This window comes from Nyctereutes procyonoides, unplaced genomic scaffold (assembly GCF_905146905.1).
Source record: "Nyctereutes procyonoides isolate TBG_1078 unplaced genomic scaffold, NYPRO_anot_genome, whole genome shotgun sequence".
Lineage (NCBI taxonomy): Eukaryota > Metazoa > Chordata > Mammalia > Carnivora > Canidae > Nyctereutes > Nyctereutes procyonoides.
The window spans coordinates 50,799,935-50,824,045 of NW_026575046.1; the positions used below are offsets into that span (position 1 = coordinate 50,799,935).

General features: G+C 49.2%; 1 protein-coding gene across 3 annotated transcripts in view; it reads left to right on the forward strand.

The window, feature by feature from the left end:
- Positions 1-436: 436 nt before the first annotated feature.
- HRH2 (histamine receptor H2) overlaps positions 437-24,111 on the forward strand; it is a 69,831-nt gene continuing 46,156 nt past the window's right edge. For 2 of the 3 annotated variants that reach the window (XM_055325901.1, XM_055325899.1), the window contains exons 1-2: positions 437-513; positions 21,940-23,522. In XM_055325901.1, the coding sequence (XP_055181876.1) occupies positions 22,447-23,522 (1,076 nt within the window). In that variant the 5' untranslated portion in view covers positions 437-513; positions 21,940-22,446. Of the gene's footprint in view, positions 514-18,431; positions 18,507-21,939; positions 23,523-24,111 lie in introns of those variants that run through there. The other variant, XM_055325900.1, reaches the window with a different exon arrangement.

Sequence of the window (24,111 nt, forward strand, 5' to 3'; positions counted from 1 at the left end):
CTGATTCCTGGGCCACAGCTGGGGGTGCCCTTCCACTGCTATCATCTCACAACTGCATCTGGGTCCCAGCCAGGGCTGAGGCGAGGGGGGAGTGGTTGCAAGTGAGGGGGGAAATGAAGGGAAGAGGGGTAGTGTGACAGAAAGAAAGACACGTCAGAGCCAGAGAGAGAGAGAAGGGAAGAAGGTCTGGGAGAAAGTAGGGGAGCGTGGGGGAGAGGGCCTGCGGGGAGGGAGCAAAGCAGTGTGCTGTGCACGGAGGCGGCAGGGGAGAGGGAGGGAAAGCGGGGAGCAGGGAGCCCGGGAGAGGCCGGGGAGGGTGGGCGGGAGCGGCTGCGAGCGAGGAGGAGCGAGTTGGGGGCGGAGACGAGGAAGTGGGCGCCGGGCGCGGGGCGCGGGGCGCGGGCGGGCGGGGCGCTCGCTCCATCCCTGCCCGGAGCGGAGCCGGCGCGGGCGCGGGCGCTGGACGCCGGGAGCCTGGAGCCGAAGCCGGAGCCGCCCCACGCGGCGCTCAAGGTAACGCGGCCGCGGAGCCTCCCCGCGGGGCCTCGGCTCGGGGGGGGGGGGGGGGAGGGGGGTCCCCGCCGCCGCCGCCGTGACCCTAACCCCGAGTGCGAGCTCGGCCCCGCCGCGGCTCGCGGACTGTGCTGACCTTGGACGATTCTCTCCGCCTGCGAGCCTCAGTTTCCTTCTCTGTGACCCGCGGGGGCCGTGCGCGCGCCAAGGGGGCGCTGCAAGGACGGAGGCAGCCCCGGGTCACAGCCGGGCTCGGGGCGCGGGGTCCGTGGGTTGTCCCCTCTGCCCGCGTGGGGGTGGATTTGGAAAGTCCGCTCGCGCCGGAGAGGTCCCTGCTTTGGCCCCGGCTCCAGGGCGATGGCATTTTCTCGGGGCGTTGTGTCTGCGGGAGCACGGAGCGACATTCTGCTTAAGGAAAGCCAGGAGAAGGCTGGGGGTGGGCAGGAAGGGGCTCTGAGCTCCTCAGGAGCCGAGGCATTTGGCCTTCGTCCTCCTGGGTTGCTGGCCTCTGCCCAGTAGCAAGGTCGGGGCAGGGCTTGCCTGGACCCATTTGGGTCTGGGATGAGCTGGGCACGTGGCCTTGGCTAGGAATCCCGGTTCACTGATTGAAACACTTGCAGTTGACCTTGACCATGTGAACCTCAGTTTCCAACTCTGCAAAGAGGGGTGGGTATGCTGACGGCCCCTTTGAGAAGGCTATGAGGATAAGAAGATGGGGCAGCAAAGTACCCGCCGGTTGTGGTGTCCCTCCAGGGCAGCCTTCATACCCTAAACTTCAATGGCCAGAGTCCTGGTTCTGGTTGCCTGCTGGGAACTCATTTTTACGTGGCAGGTCATTTCTGGTCTCCTTTGCCAGAGGTGGCCACTGGTCCAGTTGGGCATGAAGCAGGGTGCAGGGAAGGGGGGTGGGGGGCAGGAGCCCCTTCCACTCCAGACACACATCCTGATGGTTCTCTGAGACATGAAAGCTGTGAGATGACAGTCTGTCTGGGAAAACTCCTGGTGGAATCTCTCTGAGCCTCACTATCTTATTTGTAATGGGACCTTATAAATTCATACTTACTAATGAGCGCCCTGTTGCTGGAGGTTATAAAAGGCAATGAGATAGATTACATTTATTGACATTTTTGACTGTGAGATATAATGAGAATCGAATGGAACAAGAAAGTCACATTTCTCCTGCCCTTGCTCTGTGCAGACCTGGGACTTGGTGCCTTATGCATCCAGTGTTGGCTATAGTCTCCGCAAGGATCCTGGGAAGCTGGTCCCATTAAACACTGAAATAACAGGCCAGGAAACCCAAGTCTCATGAGGGTAAATGGTTTCCACATGGTCACACTGTTGAGACGTGCTTGTGTTGGGATTGATCTTAGATCTGCCTGATGCCAAGGTCTTCTGATGGTACCACACTGGATCCCAAATATAACTGTGGAAGGTGTCTAGCATGGGACCTGGCAGGGGCCCAGTCAGCACTGGTTTCACCATCCACATGTTATAGGAGGAGCTGCTGTATAAACAGGGGAGAAAGTGCGTCTGAGTCTGGCAGCGGGTTTGGGATACCTTTGCCTAGTGAAGATTTCTCTAGGTATCTGGAAGGAAGGAAGGTCACTATTTAGCACCACAGATAGAAAGCAGATCTCAGGCTGGCTCACCCAAGCCAGCCAACAGTTCTCTTCCTCCATCACTTTGTCTTAGTCAACTTTGTCTCCATTAACTTTGGCCTCAGCTACTTCTCCTGGCTTCACGGACACTTTTTGGTCTCCATCCACGGATGACTAACTAAACTGACCCTCCCAGCTGACGCGTCCAGGCAAAAACAAGTCCAGCTGGGGTCCATCTTCATCAATACTCAGAGAAGGGGAAACAGGATTAAGTCCCAATCCCAAGGATTTAGCTCAGCCTGGGGGAAGAAATCCCTGATGATGGGAAAAATGGATGCCTGGCTATGGGGAAATGGGTGTCTCAGCCAGCTAGAGAGGTTCCTTTGCCAAAAATGTTTTAAAAGAAGGGAAGACATCCAGATGAAGTGATGGGAATATGAACAAAGACTCTTTCAGATGCAAAGATTCTCATCAACAATCAGAGAGTGCCTAAATGTCCAGTTAGGGGATCAATTAAGTAAATTATGGGACAATCATGTGGCTACTAAAAATGGAGAGTTTTTTAATGAATGAGGACATGCTTATACATATGCATATATAGGGTATGGTCACAAATTTGTGGGCAAGCACTTAGAAAAAAGACTAGAAGGAAATAGACCAAAGAATGTTAGCAGTATTTGCCTGTGGATGGCAGGATTATGGGATATTTGTTCCCTAACTCTTTAGAATTTCTGAACTTTCCATTTTTATGGAATATGCTCATTAGTGGACACAGAACTTGTGTCTGGCTTCTCGTGACAATATAACCCATCCACCCCCACCTTTTGGCCAGCACCTAGGACAGGGCTCACACATGGACACTTACCAGTGACCGGACCACCTCTCTGCTGAATCCCAGAAAGCCCCTTGGAAAGAAGAAAGAATAGTAAATGATTATTACCAATAATATTTGACATTTGTTGTGGTTTCTTGCTTTGTGTTCGTATAACCCTATAGGGTAGGTACTATCAATATCCCCATTTTACAGAGAAGAAATCAAGAGTCAGATGACTCAGTCACTTGCCTAGCATCCCACAGCATTCAAACCCAGGCCATCTGGATCCTGAACCTACCTACACTCCTTTACCCAGAGTCAGGAGTGGTGAACAGATCAGTTAGCTTACATTTGAGCACTAATCACGGAAACCCTGGGGGAGGCAGTGCATCTCCACAGATGAGGAAATGGCTCAGTGGCGACCTCCAAAGGCCAGGTTTTGCACTAGATGTTGGAACCCAAAGGTAAGGTGCCATCTCTACACAGCTGTGAGGGAGAGTGGTGTGTAAACAATGTGCTCAGGGTTAGGATGGGGGTTTGTTTAAGAAACTGGGAATGAAAGGTGAAGACTGCCAAGAAGGAATAATATGGGAAATGATTCTGGAAGGATAAGCAAGGATTTACCAGCTGAGCAGAAGAGGTTAGAGCAGTGGTTCTCAATTGGGGTCAGTTTGGTCTCCTAGGGGATATTTTTGATTGTCACAACTTGGGTGGGGGGATGTGCTGACCTCTAGAGAGTAGAGGCAGAGGTGCTGCTAAACATCCCATGATGCACATCCCATGGTGCCTCCACAGCAAGGAATCATCCTGTGCAAAATGTCAACAGTGCAGAGTTAAGAAAGGCTGGATGAGAAGAGACGGGCATTCCCAAACAGGGATCAGCCTGTGCGAGGCGTCCACAGATAGTCCCTAAGTGCCTCCTGTGTGCTGGGCGCTTTGAGCCTGTGATTGCATTATTGGCTGCCTGGCCTCCTTGCTGCCACTCTGCCCCCACCAGCAACCAGAGTGGTCCTTCAGAACAAAATTCAAACTTTATAGAGACGTGATTCATATGCCATAAGGCTCACCCATTTAAAGTCTGCAAGTCAATGGTTTTCAGTATGTTGTGCAACCATCACCATGATCTAACTACAGAACGTTTTCATCACCCCTAAAGAAACTTTGTACCCATTAACTGTCATTCCCCCAATCAATCCCCGTTCCCTCTCAAGGCTAGGCAGCTGCTAATCTATTTTCTGTCTATAGATGTGCCTATTCTGGACATTTCATATCAATGGAATCATATAATATGTGATTATATGGAATAAGAGATGGCCTTTTGTGTCTGGCTTATTTCACTTAGCAAGCTTTCAAAGTTCATCTGTGTTGTATGTGACATGTATCAATACTTCATTCCTTTATGTGACCAAAATAATACTCCACTGGAGGATACACCACATTTTGTTTACCCATTCATCAGTTGATGGGCATTTGAGTTGTTAACACTTTTTTGGCTATCATGAATAATACTGCTATGAACATTTGTGTACCGATTTTGAAGACATATTTTCATTTCTTCCAGGGATATATCTAGAAGAGTTACTAAGCCATATAGTAATGCTATGTTTAACCTTTTGAGGAACTACCAGAGCGTCTTTCAAAGCAGCTGAACCTATTTTTTAAAAAAAGATTTATTTATTTTTTTATTTATATGAGAGAGAGAGAGACAGAGCACGCGTGCTTGAGTGGAGACGGGGAGGAGGGGCAGAGGGAGAGAAAGGACCTTAAGCAGACTGTGCTGAGCTTGGAGCCCGATGCTGGGCTCAATTTCATGACCCTGAGATCATGACCTGAGCCCAAATCAAGAGTCAGATGCTGAACCAACTGTACCACCCAGGCACCCCAGCACCTGAACCTTTTACTGCCCCACCAGAGTGTGATGAAGGTTCCAGCTTCTTTTCATCCTCACCAACCGTAATTACCCAACTTTTGGATTCTGTGGGTATGATGTGGTATCATTTTGGTCTTGATTTGCATTCCCCTGAGAGCTAATGAATTTGAACATCTTTTCAGGTGCTTGTTGGCCATTTGTATATATAGTTTGCAGAACTGTCTACTCAGATCAGAGTCAAAACTTGATTGTGTCATTCCCTTATGCGGACTAAAATGCCAACCCTACCGAGGTCTATAAGGCCCGACACGATTGTGATCAGGCCCTGCCTGTAGCTTTGACTGCATCTCTGCTCACTTACCATATACCAACCACACTGACCTCACAATGGCAATCTGGTCCCCACTAAAGTCATCTGCACGGCTCAGGCTGTTTTCCTCTGCAGGACCACCAGGTGCATAGCAGCTCTGGGGTCAGCCTTGGAAGGCCTGCCCTGTCCTGTCAATTTAAGGCCCTCCTCCCCAGGCCCTTGCTAGTGAATCTCAGGGTATTCTTTGATTGTTCTTTTTTTTTTTTTTTTTTAACTATCTGATCTGGAAATGCTGGGCTCCAAGGCATGACTCCGAGGCATGAAAGGATGACACCTTTCATCACTGTGTGACCCGGGCAAGCCACTGTCCCTCTCTGAGCCCCCAACTGCTCCATCCGAAAACCAGGCAGGGGCACACTGGCTGATCTCATAGAACTTGACTCTGTCCTTCTTGATGCCAGCTTCCGTGTGACAGCACTGCCAGGAGGGCGCGGGCCTGGCGCCGTGGCAGTGAGGGAAAGGTAGCTGGAGCCAAGCTGGTCATAGATTGGAGCAAGCAGAGGGCTGATTATCGCCAGCCCTGTGGACAGTCTCCAGGAACAAGTGGTGGCCTTGACCTGGTGCCCTACCTCCAGGAACAGCAGGGAGAATTGTCAACAGCTCCAGCAAGGACTGGATACCTCCAGTCACTTTCATTTTTTTTTAAGATTTTATTTATTTATTCATGAGAGACACAGAGAGAGGCAGAGACACAGGCAGAGGGAGAAGCAGGCCCCCCATGGGGAGCCCAATGTGGGACTTGATCCCGGGACCCCGGGGACCACAACCTGAGCCAAAGGCAGATGCTCAACCGCTGAGCCCCCCAGGCATTCCACCTCAACCACTTTCAGCTCTGGAATCGTCTGCCTTTGCTGCAAAAATAATCTAACCTCCAACCCTGGATTCACAGAGTTGGGAGTAGAGGTGAATGGGGAGGGCAACTGGTAGTCAAAGCGTATTCCAGGTGGAGAAAGAGATGTACAAAGACACAGAGCCACAAAACCTCCAGGTGTGCTCAGGGCACGCCAGACAGCTAGGTTTTGCCTGAGGCGTGAGGGGCAGTGGAAGGAGGTAACAGAGGAGTCCCCAGGGTTGGATCCCACAATGCCAAACTGAGGAGTTTGCACTTTGTCCTGTAGGCTGGGGAGCAACACCAGGGTTTTAGGCAGAGAATAGAGGTGATCAGGATGTGTTTTCTAAAACACCCTTTCCTCAGATAATGTGGAGGCAGGTGGGGCTGATGAGGGAGCTGAGACCTGGAGTGCAGTCAGGACAGCCCTTCTGTCATCCAGGTGAGCTGGGATAAAGGCTGGAACACCGCCACTGGAGACAAGGGAACAGGTTTAAAAGCTGTTTTGGGGCATGACAGCACATGAAGGGAACGTGGGTTGAAGGAGAAAGGGGAGTCTAAATAACGAACAGTGCAGGAACAGTGGATGCCAGCCTCCTGGGGGGCTGGCTACAACAGAAAAGGCACAGGGATGTATCGTTTGAGAAGGGCAGAGGCAGCAGCAGGAGATGATGATCCTGACCAAGGAATCACAATGTGCAAAGGCCCTGATGTGCGAGAATATGGAGAGTTAAAGGAAGGATGAGACTTCCTGGCTGGCTGGCGCACAGAGGGTGTGATGGCAGGAGGGGAAGGGAAACTGAAGCTGAAGAGGGCAGCGGGGAGGGGGGGGCAGGTGGTGGTGTGGGGGGAGTGTGCAGACATTGGCGCCAGAAGGCTGTTAGAGCCCAGAGTGGGAGTCCAGCTGCAAGGCCACTAACTGTCACTGCCTGGCGCAGAGTGTTCACTCCCCACGAGACAGCTGGTTGCTAGAGTTAGTCGGCCCTCTCCCGGACTCTTTCCCACACTCCTGGGGCAGAGACGGATGGATGTCAGCCCAATTTTCAAACAGAAGGAAGGCAAACTCCCCTGAGCAATTGGCCAATGAGTTTGATGCTGATCTGGGTCAAAATTCTCAAAGCAATCATGAAAGAGGGTGGGGGACTAGAAGAGGAAAATCCTCAGGGCCAACATGGCTCTCTGAGAATGTCAGCAACGTGCTGAGCTCATAGCTGGTGGAGGACTTTTGCAGGGAATCATAAGATGTTAGGGGGGAAAAAAGAGAAGAGATTGCATTGAAAAGGTTAGATATTTTATTTTATAGCCAGATTTCATTTAAAACCCAGCTTATTCAAAAGAAGCTGGCAATCTGGTGGTACTGGGCCCGTGGTGACCACAGTGACCACCCCTCTGACCAAGGCATGCCCACACCCTCACAGGCCCACAGCGGGTGAAAACAATCCATACACAGCCGGCCTGGCTCAGGAAGGCATGACCAGCCTCCTAACTTTCTCGTGTCCTATATTCCCAAAACTAGTCCTGGGAGCATCATTCTTCAGGTAGGCTCTGTAGGAAAGATAAGGCAGGATGGGGGTGGGCTCTGGGACCTTATTTGGCTTATTGGGAGCTCTGCAATCAGCCTCTCTCAATACCAGCACATGCTGACAGACTCAGCAACTTGAACAAATGTCCGCAGAGCCCATTTGGGAAAATGCTGCCATGGCTAAAGGTTTATTAGATAGTTATGTTTTCTTTTTCTTTTCACTTTCTGATTAGAGAAAACATTCATGGGGTCAGAAGTACAATATCAAAGGTGCACAGGGGAGCCTCACTCCACCCTGCCCCCATCTGCCCAAGTGAGGGGCTCACTTTTGTTTGTTGTGTATCCTTCCAAATTTTCTTTGTGCAAAAAAGTATATATATATATATATATATATATATATATGTAATATATATATATATAATATATATATATAAAGCATATGTGTATATATGTGTGTGTGTATATATATATATCTGTGTCTATGCATATCTGATATCCAAGAAGTACAGCATACATACTTCTGTGTCTTTGTGTTGTTTTTTCAGTCACTGTAGAATTAATTCTCAATGTAGAAATTTTGAATGAAGAAATTTAGAAGAAGGTATAGTAATAAGTCATTGTGCCACCATCCAAAGAAAACCACTATTACCATCCAGTCTGCCCTTCTAGACATTAATTCTAGTTGTTTTTCCCTCCTGTAGGTTAACAAGATAGGCGTTCTCAGTCATAATATACATCTTCTCTATACAATTTCAATCTTGCTATTTTATTACTTAAATATAAACATTTTCCCTTATTATTTCATAGTTTCCAAGACGTGATAGTGATGGCTATCAAGATCCCGTTATGACATAATTTGCTGAACCAATCTTCTAGTTTCATTTTTTTTAAAATTTATTTATGATAGTCACACACACAGAGAGAGAGAGAGAGAGAGAGAGAGAGGCAGAGACATAGGCAGAGGGAGAAGCAGGCTCCATGCACTGGGAGCCCGATGTGGGATTCAATCCCGGGTCTCCAGGATCGCGCCCTGGGCCAAAGGCAGGCGCCACCCAGGGATCCCCAATCTTCTAGTTTTAAGAAATTAGACCTAGAAGTCATTTCCAGCACTCAACTGTCGGGAATAATACAGTAAAACCTACAATTTGTTCTGTGTTTGTACTGGGCTGAGTGGACATTTCTGGGAAGCCTGGCATCTAGGGAAGAGGCCGAAGAGCCATGGGTTGGTCCTCCAGGGCAGGGTCTAGGAACTCCTCAGGGTATTGCCAGGGGATGTAGCTGACGGAGGGGACATGGTGAGGTCGTGGAAGGAGAGGGGACAAGGCAGGACAGAGCCTAGTTGGTGGGGGGGGCGGGGGGGCAGCTAGAGGAAGACAGGGTCTGGGTCAACCATCGTGCTGAGTGCTTGGGCATGATGTAGACAGTTCATACCCACTGAGCACCAACTACTGAGGTTTTACACACCTATGCCCGTTTCTTCCTTACGACAGTCAGATAATGTAGAAACTATCATCATTTCCATTCTCCCCGTAGAGGAATCTGAGGCAGAGAGACACCATGCCCTGCGGAGAGAAGCAGTGGGGTAGCTGGCCCTAGAAGTGCCTTGCTCTTAAGCCCGAGAGCCTCTCCCCACCCTTATGTGGTTGGGGTTGTTATCTCCATTTCACAGGAAGGGAAATTGGGGCTCCAAGCCAAGTCTCCTGGCCAGGATTGCCTCACTGGTAAGTAACAGAGCTGGAATTAGAATGCACTGTAGCTGCTGGGGACAGCTCCTTGTTTTTGTTTTTGTTTTTTTTTGTTTGTTTGTTTTTATTTTTGTTTTTTTAAGATGTTATTTAGTTATTCATGAGAGACACAGAGAGAAAGGCAGAGGCAGAGGGAGAAGCAAGCTCCATGGGGGGAGCCCGATGTGGGACCCGGGGATCACGACCTGAGCCAAAGGCATATGCTCAATCACTGAGCCACCCAGGCATCCCTGAAACAATTCCTTTTGCAATAAATTCAATCACATTAAAGAAAAATACGAAGTGAAAAACGAGGACTGGTATTTTGTGGTTTTGGCAAGAATCTTGGAAGTGTTGCATGAGCAAATGAGGTTTGAGAAACAGGGGGTGTGGGACGGGGTAAGCTGTCGGGAATGGGAAACCGAGGGGGCTCTTCCAGCCTCTGCCTGACTGTGGCCTTGGCCTAGGCGGTTCGCCTCTCTGTGCCACATTTGCGAAATGGGGTAATAGTGACTGCCTGGATTGCGCCAGAGTTCTCCTGCAGGACCCAAAATGAGGGCACAAGTGTGTGGAGGGGCAATGGAAAGTGGGAGAGGACAGAGAGGATTATGTAAGATAGCCAGTGTGTGTGAATGTTCCGGGCAAATGCTCACTGTTTGCTGCCGCCATCATTAAGGTGACCTGGCCGGCCGGCTGCAAGACTGTCACCTGTAGGAGCAAGCTGTACCTTGTCAGAAGGGCAAAACCTGGAGTGAGATTGGGGGGAAGAGGAATGGAGAGGGAGGGTGATCCCGTGTTGGCTGGGGCGGCTCCCGTGTCCAGCGCCTGGGACAATTGTGGCCAGAGGTGGGGGGAGGTGATACGGTGATGGAGATGATGGTGGCCAGGACGTGGATGGTAGCAGCTACAGGCAAGTGCCGTGGTGGCAGTGATGATGGCAAAGAGTCCAGTCTGAGGGCCCAAGGGCTGTTTGATGGTAAAGAAGCAAACACTCAGGAGAACAAGGGGCTCTGTCGAAATGCCTGGCAAAGGGTATTTTGTTCTATGGGGCTTCAGAGCTTTAAGGAAACTATAAAAATGTCTGTAAACTCATATAGGCACACACACACACACACACACACACACACACACACATACACTCTAGATCTAAAATACAAAAAGAAAATCACAAAATTGCAAGTAATAAATGTTTAATTGGCTATCTACGAATATGCCACTATGACAGCTGGTCAGTGGCAGCCTCATTATACTAAATAGCTAAGTACACATTTTCTTTTCTTTGGAATATGCATACATTAAAATGCATTTATTATGCGGTGGGGTAGCCTCCAAAACAAAGAGTGTGTTGGCTCTATAATGTCTTTAAATGGCTGTGACTAGTTGGCAAATAATTTCTGAGATAGTAAGTCCCCCATCATTGGAGGTATGCAAGGTGATTGTGCCTCACTACCTGTTTTAGGGATGCTGTACAAGGGGTTCTTGACTACAGGGTGACCACTAAATGTTGTTTCTATCCAGAGTACTCCTATTTTGTTATTCTGGGAGCTCATGATTCCATCTTTCCCAGCACCTCTCTACATACACATACATAAAGTTGTTGGAAGAAATCTTTGGGATATTATAAGCCCATCTCCTCATTTTTCTGCTGAGAACATTGAAGGTGGAGAACTTGTTGAAGGTAACATAGCCAGTCAGAGTCATACCAAGGACTCAGACTCAGGGTTTAAATTCCTAACCCTGTGCCCTCTCTACCCTACCTCTTCCTCGCCAGATGGCAGAGATTTGGGCCCCCCTACAAACATTGGCAATCCAGGGTCTCACCTCCTGCAGAAGAACCGAGGCAGAATTTTCATTTGGCCTGGTCCAATTCCTGCTCTGAAAGCCCTTCCCCAAACTTTCCTCACACTTGCCAAGCCACTGCTGGCCATGGACTTTGGCCAAGTCACAAAACAACTTAAACCTCAATTTCCTTATCTAGAAAATGGAAATGAATAATGGAATCCACATAATAGGGTTGTTGCAGAGATTAAATGGGATAAAGTATATGAAGTACTTAGAACATCGCATGGCACCTTGAAAGTGCCCAGTAAATGGGATATTATATTGTTATGACAATTGTTTTCAACATGTCAATCCAATAAGTATTAATTGAGCCCTCATTAAATGCCTGTCAGGGAACAAGACAGAGTGGATCCTGGCCCTTGTGGTACCCATGTTCCAGTGGGGAGAGAGAGATAGTGAACAAATATAGGGAAGCAAGAAAAATGCCAGGGGAAAAAAATGTGCTCTGTGGAAAGCCAAAGGGAGGGATATGATAGAGGTGATGAGAGCTGCTTTGGGGGGTCAAGGAGAGCCCGTCTGTGGAACTGATATTTGTGCCAAGAGTGGAATGTCCAGGTTAGTAGCACACCACAGGCAGACTCCCAAGGAGGAGCGAGTGACATGTCCACAGCACTGGAGCAAGGTCAGAGGGGCCAGGTGCCCGCTGAGGTCTTAGGCATCATGTAGGATCCCAGAGAGGTAGGTAGGGTGCAGATCCCATGGGGCCTTCTGAGCCAAGGAGAGGGTGTCATGGTACAGCATTGGCAAGAGAGAAGGGAGGCCAGGCGAGAGTGGTCTGAAAAAGCCCAGGCAAGGGATCCCCGGGTGGCTCAGCGGTTTAGTGCTGCCTTCGGCCCAGGGCGTGATCCTAGAGTCCCAGGATCGAGTCCCATATCAGGCTCCCTACATGGAGCCTGCTTCTCCCTCTGCCTGTGTCTCTGCCTCTCTCTCTCTCTCTCTCTCTCTCTCTCTCTCTGTGTGTGTGTGTCTCATGAATAAATAAATAAAATCTTAAAAAAAAAAAAAAGCCCAGGCAAGAGGTGTTACTGGCCAACACCGCACTGGTGGCAGAGGCCAAGGAAAGTAAGTAGCCACATCCTAGATACACACATTTCAGAGGCAGGTTCCCCGGGCTTGCTGGTAGGTTGGATGTCAGGGGTGATACCTAAGTACTTAGCTGAGCACCTAGGTGGATGAAAGGGAGGCAGAGAGTAGAAAAGAGAATCAGGGGTCTCCCCCAGCCCCACACTTCTCAATTTTATGTACATGTTGTGCCCACAATATCCAGAAGAGGCAAAGCCAAAAAGCGAGAAAGCAGATTGGTAGTTGGGAGGGACCAGGATAAGGGGATGGTGAGTGACTGCTTAAGGGCTGTGGAGTTTCTTTTGGGGGTAATGAACATGTTTTGGAACCACAACATTGTGAATATACCAAATGCTACTGAACTGTACACTTCGAAATGGTTAATTCGCTGTTATGTGAACTTCACCTTAATTGAAACGAAAAATGAAAGAGAAATAAAGACTTTCTCGGACAAACAATATCTAAGGGAGTTTATTGCCACCAAATGTGGCTTCAGGTTCCCACATCCAGCCATTGGCAGAGGCCAGGCAAACAGCATAGGGTCTCTCACTGATAAGAAATCACCTCACCAAGAACGGGTCGCACAGATAATCAGAGGATGAGCAGAGAGATGCATGTCTTGGACACTCAGAGACTATGAATCAGGCCTGGTTCCAAGCCCCCTGCCTGCCTCTTTACCAGCTGTGTGCCCTTGACAACTGACCTTAATCTCTCTGAACATGAGTTTCACCATCTGTCAAAGAGGAATAATAATAATCTTGGCCTCACAGGGATAGTAAACTATCTGTAGGTGCCCAACAAATGGAAGTGAACAGTATCCCGGCTTCTGGTCCAGTGTGTGGATCTCACTGTTCCCGTCAGTGTGATGCCAAGGTGGTAACATTCATCATAATAAATTGTCCACTTTGATCCCATGGCCTTACTCTAGGCTAAGGAGTGGGTGGGGCTCTCCCCGACCTGTGCCGAGCTGCCCCAAATTCTGGACAGGCTTCGGACCCATTCACCATTCAGCCTGTGCAGAGGGGCCCCAAGCGGGCTGCAGTGCTTGAAACAAGACATGCTTGAGGACAAAAGCAAACACAATTCCTGGCTTTGGGCCCCTTGAGGAAATGAAAGGTGAGACCAAAGCTCAGATGACCGCGATCCAGGGCCTTTCTCTCTAAAGAACGGCCTCCACCAGAGGTCTTTTCCTGCCTGCAGGGCTTTTACCAAATGTCCAGCCCCTGCCGGGAAGGGAGTAGAAGTCTACAACCACAAAGGTGAAAGACTAACGTTAGTGCTATTGCAAAGAAGGAAGTGTTTCATGCTGAAGATGCCCAGGTAATCACACTATCTCTTTAAAAAGCTCAAACAGTCATTTCTTTCTCCACAGGAAAAGATAAATACGTACAGGGATTCCAGAGTCCAGCAGATCTGGATTCAAATCCTGACATTTCCGCTTAACGGTGCTGAGACTTTGGGCAAGTTCCTGAACTTTTCTGAGCCTTGGTTCCTACTTTTGTAAAATGCAGAATAGATCTCTTGCCTCAAGATGCTGTGGTAAAGCATAAACAAGATGATGTATGTAGAGAGAGCCCCAGGCCTGTTATGAGATAAGAATTCTATACTTGCTAAGGAGGAAGAAGAACGTCCTCGTTGATGGTTGGTTGTGGGATCAGGAGAGCCGTGTTCCCAAATCTGCTACCAGTTTCCTGGGTAATCTTGGGCCTGCTGATTAAAGCCCCAGTGGCTTTCTATTGCCTTCAGAACTAAGTCCAAACTCTTTTTTTTTTAATTTTTTAATTTAAATTCAACTTAATTAACATATATCGCATTAGTAGTTTCAGGGGTAGAATTTAGTGATTCATCAGTTGCATACAATACCCAGTGCTCATTCCATCCAGTGCCCTCCTTCATGCCCATCATCCTGTTACCCCATGCCCCGGCCACCTCCTCTCCAGCAACCCTCACTTTGTTCTGTAGAGTTATGAGTCTCTTACGGTGTTTCTCCCTCTTTATTTTCATCTTATTTTATTTTTCCTTCCCTTCCCCTATGTTCTTAAATTCCACATATGAGTGAAGTCATATAGTGTTTGTCTTTCTCTGACATCTAAGTCTAACCTCCTGGGCACTCCATCCCCAGCTCCAACTTCCCCTGGAGAATCAGCCAGAGAGGTTGGCAGAGGCCAGATCATACAGGGTGTGGCAGGCATGGTGTTCCTTATGCTAACAACAAAAAAGCATTGGAGGGGCATGGCATGACCAGTGTGACTCCCAAACCTGTGCAGTGAGTGTGAGGAGAGTATGGTGCCTGAGGGCAATGAGCTTGGAGTGGAGGATTTCTTAGCCGGGGCCCCTGGACTTAGCAGACTGAGTACCAGCCCTGGCCTGGAGCCCTGACTATCCACATGGCTGGTCCTGCTCCTCGGCATGATGTGATCACCCCGCTGCCATCCCCATGTGTTGTTCTCTCTGCCAGGCACACTCTGCCCCTTCCCTTCTCCACCTGTCAAACTATGTGGCTGTTAGATTCTGAATCGGTGATATATCCCCAAAGTAAAAAGGTTCAAAAAGTCCCAAAGGGGCATATAGTAAAAGAAGTCTCATGGGGCGCCTGAGTGGCACAGTTGGTTGAAGGTGTGACTCTTGGTTAGGCTCAGGTCCTGATCTCAGGGTCTTGAGATCAAGCACCATGTCGGGCTCTGCACTCAGGGCAGAGTGTGCTTGAGATTCTCTCTCCCTCTCCCTCTGCTCCTCCCACTTGTGCTCTCCCTTCCCACCCTCTCAAACAAATAAATGAATCTTAAAAGCAAAACAAAAAAGAAGTCTTTCTCCCACCTGTGGCTCAACCCCCAAGTCCCCAGAGGGAACCACCCACCTTACCCTTCTGCCAAGTACCCTTCCTCAGTCAGTCACGTGTGGATGTGTGTGTGATGTGACAGGAGGCAGGAAAGGGCCCACTGCCCTGCTGTCCTGCTGTCTGTTCCAGGAGGTGGGGGTGTGGACACACATTCCCCCCATTCCTATCCTCCTCGGCACATGTTTGGAGACCATCCCACATCAGCCCAGACAACCTACTCAGTCTTTTTGATAGCTTCATTGCTTTGTGTCCTCTGCACTTCTACACTATTTCCAGCTTTTGCTAACACAGTTAGTGCTGTGGGGAGTCACAGCACAAAATCCTAGCAACACAACTGCTAGGTCAGGAATCTGAGTTTCCTTAACATTAATAGGGTTTTCCAGGCTCAGTAAAGTGCAGGCGCACACAGAGCTGTCACCTGCCACTAGCCACAGAGTCCAACCTCATTCCTCTGAGTTCCCACAGCCCCTCATCATTCCCACTACGGCCCCTGTTACCGGTTGCTTGGCTGTGTCTGAACTGTGGGGGCTGGGACCTGCCACGTCCACTTTGTTTCTCTCCTCTGCCCCCCCACCCCACCGAAGCTTGCATCAGGCTCCTGGACGATGGTAAGAAGGAGCCCCAGAGCTCCTAGCGCCTAACAGGCAGTCAGCATTTCTTAAGTGGAGCTGCACCTTGCCCGGCATCTGTAAGTGGGAAGAAAGGACTCTCTGGAAAGACCAAGGTCATTTCAGTTCCAACGGACCGTCTGAGCCTTGGTCACATTTGCTCAGCACCCTACGTGAGTATGGCCACTCTGGAGCTTGCAAAGGCTTGTCTTCCCTCTTAAGAAATGAAAGTTGCCCCTTGGATATAACACCTGCTTCTCTGGCCCCTTTGGGACTCCTGACAGGGGTGTAATTCCTGAGAGTCTGTTGCTGGGGCCACTTTCTAATGCCTGCAACACCAGATACCAGTAATTGGACATTTGAAATGGCCAATTATAGGGGGAGGTTCTAAGAAATTAGGGCTCATAAAGACAAGAAACTGCCTTTTCAGGAACAAGTGACTTCTGTCTCATGGCCTATGGTGATTACTGGGGGTGGTCAGCAGGGCTCAGCCTGGGCCCACCTCCACTGCCACACCCCACCTCCTGGAACAGACAGCAGGACAGCAGGGCAGTGGGCCCCTTCCTGCCTCCTGTCACATCGCATCGCCCTTTGCTCACACCCCTCCCTCTACCCTTGAAGCTTCTCATGGCTCTGGGGTTAAATCCACCATCTCCCACCTGGAAGTTTTGTGCTTCAGATAGATAGATAGATAGATAGATAGATAGATAGATAGATATTCAGATATATATATATATATATATATATATATATATATATCAATACGACTATTAAATGAGCAATTCTACAGTGAGTTGCTTAATTTTTGTCTCCCCCACTCTACCAGAAGCTTCTAGATGTGTCTGTCACCTCATTGCTGTATTCCAAGAGCCCAGTACAGTGTCTGCACCTGGAAGACAATCAATATATGGAGTGTTCATATGTGCTATTTCCTGGCTGTAGAGCTTTACACAATAATACAGATGACATTTGGTGAGAATCTACCATGTGCCAAGGCAGCGAGTGTTTTACAGACACTTACTCTGCATTTTCACATCCACCGAGTGAGGGAGGGCATATTACTTTAAAAATTTTATAACTGAGGAAACTAAGGTTCAGAGAGGTTGTAGTACAGTGCCCAAGGTCACAAAGCTTCAAATGACAGCCCTGGAATCAGAACCCAAATCTGTCCAGAATCCTTGCTTCTCAGCCCCTGGGGCTCCCTTCACTTCTCTGTGTGCCAATTTTTGCAGAATAAGGACCAAATCACCTATTTCACAGGATTGCCTCCTGGTCCACCCAGACGGTACCTAGCATACAGGGGTTATCTGATGAATACCGTTTTCTTCTCCAGTGTACATTATTGCTTGGAAAATCAGATCTATCTGTCAGGCCGGATGCGAAACCCAATCAGACAAGCCTTAACTGATCCCCCCAAATTGTTGGCTGTTTGCACAATGCCAGCTCCCCGAGGGGCTGTGCCTGGAGCTGTGGTACTTAAACCTTAAAAGGGAAACTTCACTTCACTTCCAGTAAAAAAGGGAAAAGAAAGTGCTGGACTCTGATAAAATTTGAAAGGGAAAAGACCTGAGCCCCTAGCCTAGCGGCTTTTCTGGATGGCCTCATCCCTCTTTTTAGCGAACAGAACCTATCACCAGTGGCATTTCTTCTGGGATTTTGTCTGTGAGGAACACTGAGAGGGAGGTTGAGGCACAAGGCAGACCTGGGTTTGCCTCTGGGCTACATCTGTGCTGGTGGGGCGACCCTCGAGCCTCAAGCCTCTGTGTTCTTTTACTTTGTGCTACATGGGAGGAACGAGGTGGGAAATGATGTTCTGGACCCCAGCCAACACAATTCAGTTCCTGGGGAGACACATTCTGATAATGAATCAGCAAGGACCCCCTGCCCCGAGGAGGAGAGTTTTCCTGGGGCACTGAGATTCCCGAATTCTACCCACTGCTCCCCAGAAAGCCCAACCCTGTGCCGGAGGTGGCATGGAGCAAGTACCTCTGGAAGCCTTCTGGGCTGTGTGAGCAGAGGAGGCCAAGTCTTACGGGAGAACGAGGGCTCACCAGGCAATAGAAGGGGGGACGGGCACTCCAGGCAGGGGGAGGGGAACCACTTATGCAAAGGCAAGGAGTCAGAATGGACCTGGCACTTTCAAAACCAGAGGAATTCAGTGTCACCAGAGCTGTGTTTCTCAAAGTGCTGTCCTAGGACACAAAAATGTGCAGGGCAGGCAGGAACTGAGACGAAAGACAGAACCCGGTCACAACCTGGTCACGAAGAGCCTGGAATGTCAGGTCAAGGATCTAAACTTAGAGACCAACCAAAGCTAGTAATGGAAAGTGGTCAGACACCTCCCCCTGCCCAACACGGCAGTTTTGAAACATATCCCAGAGTGCAGTGAGTGCACTTCTCACGCTGGGCTGGGGCAGCTCTTGAGGGCTAATTGGGTAGTGTGGCCTCACAATGAGGCCTCTGCCCTTTGTTATGGCTGCTTTTGCTAGGTGATAACCACAGGGAAAGGTCAGAAGCCTCCCCCGGAGGCAGTGAGGAGTACTGCAACCCTGAGCAAATTCTCCAGAAGGTGCCTTTTGAAAGGCTATTATAAGACAAAGATGAGAAGGGGAAGCAGCTGTGACATCTGTGCTCAGCCTCTGAGATGGGTAGAGGGAGTGACTGGAGGCTGTCTTTTTTTTTTTTAATTTTTTTTTATTTATTTATGATAGTCACACAGAGAGAGAGAGAGATAGAGAGAGAGAGAGGCAGAGACACAGGCAGAGGGAGAAGCAGGCTCCATGCACCAGGAGCCCGACGTGGGATTCGATCCCGGGTCTGACTGGAGGCTGTCTTAATGAATTTCACGTGATTTTCACACGCAACACACAGAATGAGATGTGAACACTTATCTAATCTCCATGGACAGTTGGGTAAGATTTCGTGTATATTGTATTGTGGTTTTTTTTTTTTTTCAACTTTTTGCTTGTGAAAATTTTCACCATAAAATGCCAGGGCAAATAGGCCCATTTGCACATATCTGTTCAGATACTACCCAGACCCATTGAATCCCAAGGTGAGTACCCATATATTTCCAAGGTGGGGAAATCACACACACACACACACACACACACACACACACACACACACACACTGACACACTCACTTGCACTCCACGTACCCTGTACTTCTCCTGTTATATAGATAACAGAAAATATTGGATGAGTAGATGGATGGATGGGTGGGTGGACGGGGGTTGAAGAGAGAAGGACAAGATCAAGGCCCTGTGGGGAGGGCAAACACAGAGCCATATTAACACTACAAGGCAGCAGGTGCCAACAGTATAACTTGGTACAAAGTACAGGGGAGAATGCTTCTGCCTCCAGGCATTCAGGAAGGCTCCAGGGAAATGGAGATGTTTAAGCAGGGCCTTGAGAGAAGAGTAGTCAAGTGAATACAGGGAAGAACAAGGCTCCAGGTGAGGGAGACAACAAAGGCAGGAGTGAGAAGGTGTGATACATTTGGAGAAAGGCTGGATTGCCTGAATGGCAGTTAGGAGACAAGTACAGGGGTGTTTGGTGGGATCTAGCTGGAAGGATGGGTTGAAGTCTGATCTAAGCACAGACACTAAGGCAGGCTGAAGGAGTGTGAGCTGAGTTTGAATCCAGGCGCTCTGGCTACTTACTCGGCCTGTGACATCATCTGGCCTCTCTGAGCCTCACTCTGTCGGCATTAAGTGGAGTAATGATTTCCTTCACACTTGAGTTATTGTGAGGATGAAATGACATTTCATTTAATATGTGATCTCACCATGCCCAGGGCAATCCTACAGTAACGTTGTGCCATGATCTTAAGCCATCCCCTGCTGCTGGACACTGTGGGGGTTTCCTGCTTTTTGCTGCTTGCAAACCTGCTGGCACAGACATCCTTCATACATTTAGCCAATAAGAGGCTGTATTGCCATGATGTAGGTTCTCAAAAGAATGAGTGAGGTCTAAGTGACCCAGAGGGGTGTTGTCCTTGTACAATAAAGGAATTAGGGGAACAAAGTTATGTGCAGAGCTTGTGTGCCCGTGTACACATAGAATCACAGAGAAAGAATGGAAGGCCCCCATCACACCAAACCATCAGCAGCAGTCACCGGGCATGAGGGCCTGGATGTGTGATAGCCCAAATCATTGGCCTTCTCTGTATACCTCAGGATACTGGTTTACTGCAATAAGCATGTCATTGCTTTGGAAGTTTGAAAAGGAAAGTTCAAGAAAGTGTTTTTTCTCTTATCTGTGATGAGAAACAGTGACAATGATCTTATGGTGTCATGGCCTCTAGGGCAGTCACTCTGCCCACAAGATGAAGGATGGATTAAGCTCCATTTTGGAAGTTTCTGCCTTCACAAAAGGTCACCGGAAACCCTGGGACCTGGGCTGTACAATAGAAATACAACAGAAGTGATTCTTCTTTGAAACTCCGTGAAAAAAGGAACCGCTGCTGCTCTGTTCATCATTGTACCCCCAGCACCTAGAACAGCATTTGACACCTTGTGAGTTCTGAAAGAAATACTTGCTGGAAAGAACAGAGGGAAGGGAGAGAAGGAAAGAAGAAGGGAGGGGAGGATGAATTTCGAATTATGTGACAGGATGCTTCGTTCAGATTTGAAAACCTCAAACGTTAACTAAAACATCAGTCCCAGGCCAAAATATCTACACCTGGCTGTTAAGAAACTCAGAAAAAAATGTTATCAGAAATAGGGATGCTCAAAAAAGATAGCCTTGCTGCTGTCTCCTCCACAGTTAATTAGATGTTCCAGTGAGAGCCATGCTGCTTGCGTTATTTATGTAATGAAAAGATCTTCTAAAAATAATACCCAGAGGCCCAGCTCACAAGGCCTGGTGGCTGAACCAGCTGGAGCTGCAGCAGGTGACCAGGAGCCGTGATCCCTGCACCAACACAGTGGTTACGATTAAATGATCCTTCTCATATTCAGGTTGCAAAACCGCTCCAGGCCAGAGCCTAGGAGAGGCTTCATTTGTGTCACATGGCAATTAGCTTGCTTCTGAAAGGGGTTCCTCTGTCATTCTGGTTTCTGCACACTCCCAGATCCCAGTAGACGGCCTGCTAGCTGCTCTCTGGAAAACCAGGATCAGCTTGTGTGAAAGGGAATCTCCAGGGCCTTCACTTGTTTTTCATTAATTGGAATCATAGCATATCACCAGTAGGAGGGGATCTTTGGGATTTAACCAAGAAGTATTATGTGTGCAGCCTTTCTGTTGAAGTGGGGTTTGTGCTGGGAGAGGTGGAAGGAAGGTAGGAAGAATGGGAGGCAGGGAGGGTAGGAGGAGGGAGCTGGAAGCCACCAAAATACTTGTGATAAGAGCATAAATAGGATAAATTCTGGCCAGCCACCCTGTGGGCTGCTATGCAGCCACTGGGGAGACTGAGTGAGTTCTGTGCTGGCTGATGGATCACATGTGTTGCTGCTAAATAAGAAAAGTAAGACTGAGAGAGATGTTTGGAGCAGATGTGGGCAGGGGGTGCCGTTGGCAAACTATGACAACAGACTAAATCTGGCCCTCTGCCTGGTTTTGTGCAGCCCGTGAGCTAAGAATGGCTTTTGCATTTTTAAATGGTTTGGAAATAGTTTTAAAGAGTTGGAAAAAATCAAAAGAAGAATACTTTGTGACACGTGAAAACTCTGTGAAATTCAAATTTTGGTGTCCATAGTAAAGTCTCACAGGAGCACAGACATGCTCGTTCATTTGCACATTGTCCGTGTAGGTGCTTTCATGCTACACTGACAGAGTTTGGGTAATTCCAGCAGAGACCTTGGGGGAATGCAAAGCAGAAAATATTTACTACCTGGCTCTCTTCTGAGAAAGTTTGTCAGCTCCTGCTCTACAGTACGATGATATTTTGTAAAACCAACAGTGTCGGACACTGTTCTCGGTGCCTTATCAGGGCAAATTCATTACATTTCCTTGTTTATTCACTCATTTGACTATCCATCAGTTGCTTAATGCCTACCTGTGGGGTCAGGTGCCGGGAAGCAGCAGTGAACAAGTAGATGCAGCCCCTCTTCTTGTGTTTAGAGTCTGTGTCCAGATCTTTCTTTTTCCAGTATAAATCATCCTACTCCTCCAACCATATCTCACAGGGTGACACAGTGGTCCAGCCCCTTGCATCCTGCCTCCCTTCCTCCTCCCACTGTGCATCCTGATTGTTCAGTCCCTCCTAAGGACAGGTTTCCAGATTGGCCCTATGCCTCCTGGTGTCTCATAGGGAGGTTAAAGTCTAGAAGGATTCATCTTGAATTGGGCATGCTCTTGGTCTGATTTCAAAGTATTCAACACTTGACGCTTGCATTTTCAGCTCCTGTTCACCAGTGGTCCTAAGAGGCAGAGGCAGAGGCAGCAGTCCTTGACCCCGGTCACATGGGTAGGAGCATCCACCAGCTATGGAGAAGGGTGCGGCCACATCTCCACATGATCCCTCCCGCATAAAACCAAAGCCACCTCCAGACACATGCTCCAGTGCCTCAGTCTATATGCAAAACCTGGAGAGAAGAGACCTACTCCAGTCCCTGGAGGAAGCTGGCTCTGCAGGGGGTGATTTGAGGACTGGAATTTGAACCAGGAACTTTCTCCTTTTGCTCTTCTTCATTCATACTCATGCCCAATATACCTCCTAGGAGACTGCTTTATTTATTTCTAGAAAAACAGTCGTCGGGCAGTTATTGTAACCTCCCCACGTCTGGACATTTTCTTTTGGCTCCATTGGGAGCCTAGAGCCCAGTGGTTGACATCATTGACACACTGGGGAGCTGGATGAGAAGTGGCCAGGGGCTGTGGGCAGAGGCCGGAGCCGTAGGGTCCCAGGATGATATCTAACGGCACAGGCTCTTCCTTTTGTCTGGACTCTCCTCCATGCAGGATCACTGTCAGCGTGGTCCTCACTGTCCTCATCCTCATCACCATCGCCGGCAATGTGGTGGTCTGCCTGGCTGTGGGCCTGAACCGCCGGCTCCGCAGTCTGACTAACTGCTTCATTGTGTCGTTGGCTATCACCGATCTGCTCCTTGGCCTCCTGGTGCTGCCCTTCTCGGCCTTCTACCAGCTATCCTGCAGGTGGAGCTTCGGCAAAGTCTTCTGCAATATCTATACCAGCTTGGATGTGATGCTGTGCACGGCCTCCATCCTCAACCTCTTCATGATCAGCCTTGACCGGTACTGCGCTGTCACTGACCCCCTGCGCTACCCTGTGCTTATCACCCCAGTACGGGTCGCCGTCTCTCTTGTCTTAATTTGGGTCATCTCCATCACCCTGTCCTTCCTGTCTATTCATCTGGGGTGGAACAGCAGGAATGAGACCAGCAGTTTCAATCACACCATTCCCAAGTGCAAAGTCCAGGTCAACTTGGTGTATGGCTTGGTGGATGGGCTGGTCACCTTCTACCTGCCACTGCTGGTCATGTGCATCACCTATTACCGCATCTTCAAGATTGCCCGGGACCAGGCCAAGAGGATCCATCACATGGGCTCCTGGAAGGCAGCTACCATTGGGGAGCACAAAGCCACAGTGACACTGGCTGCGGTGATGGGAGCCTTCATCATCTGCTGGTTCCCCTACTTTACTGTGTTTGTTTACCGTGGGCTGAAAGGGGATGATGCCATCAATGAGGCTTTTGAAGCCGTCGTTCTGTGGCTGGGCTATGCCAACTCGGCCCTGAACCCTATCCTGTATGCCACACTGAACAGAGATTTCCGCACGGCATACCAGCAGCTCTTCCGCTGCAGGCCGGCCAGCCACAATGCCCAGGAAACTTCTCTGAGGTTGAGCAGCTCTCAGCTGGCCAGGAATCAAAGTCGAGAACCCATGCGGCAGGAAGAGAAGCCCCTGAAGCTCCAGGTGTGGAGTGGGACAGAGGTCACAGCCCCTCAAGGAGCCACAGACAGGTAATTGCCCTGACCATTTGTGTACCAGACAAGCGCCTGGGGAGGGGGGGTGTCCCACTAGTGGCCACCATTAAGGGGACGGCTGTTCCCCAGGAGCTAGTTGAACATTCTGTGCTGGGAAGTCTTCATGAGCACTTTGCAAACCTCATGTTGATCCATCCTCCCAACGGCCTCCTGAGGTAGAACTTTCTACTTCCATTTTTAAAGGATCACGTTAAATCTCAGAGAACTTGACCAGGGCCACACAGCTGGGATCTGGCCAGAGGTCCTTGACACCACAACTTGTAGGTCCTTTTGTCTGGCTACGTTGTCCTTACAATCAGGAGTCCTAAGTTTGAAGTTTGAGTCCCAACTCTGCCACTTGGTTAGTCATCTGAAGTGTTCACCCAAGCTCTGCAGGATAGCCTTCAAATGGCGATGCACTGATGCTGCCACCTGGGGGTAACCGCAAACCCAGCTCAGTCCATGTTCACTGAGCACCCATGATGCACCAACTCTTGTGCTAGGGGTGCTCAAGTCAGATGAGAAAGAGGGCTGGCCAAGTTGGGAAGGCTGAGCCTTGAAGGTCAGGTTAGGGGCTTAGAACCTG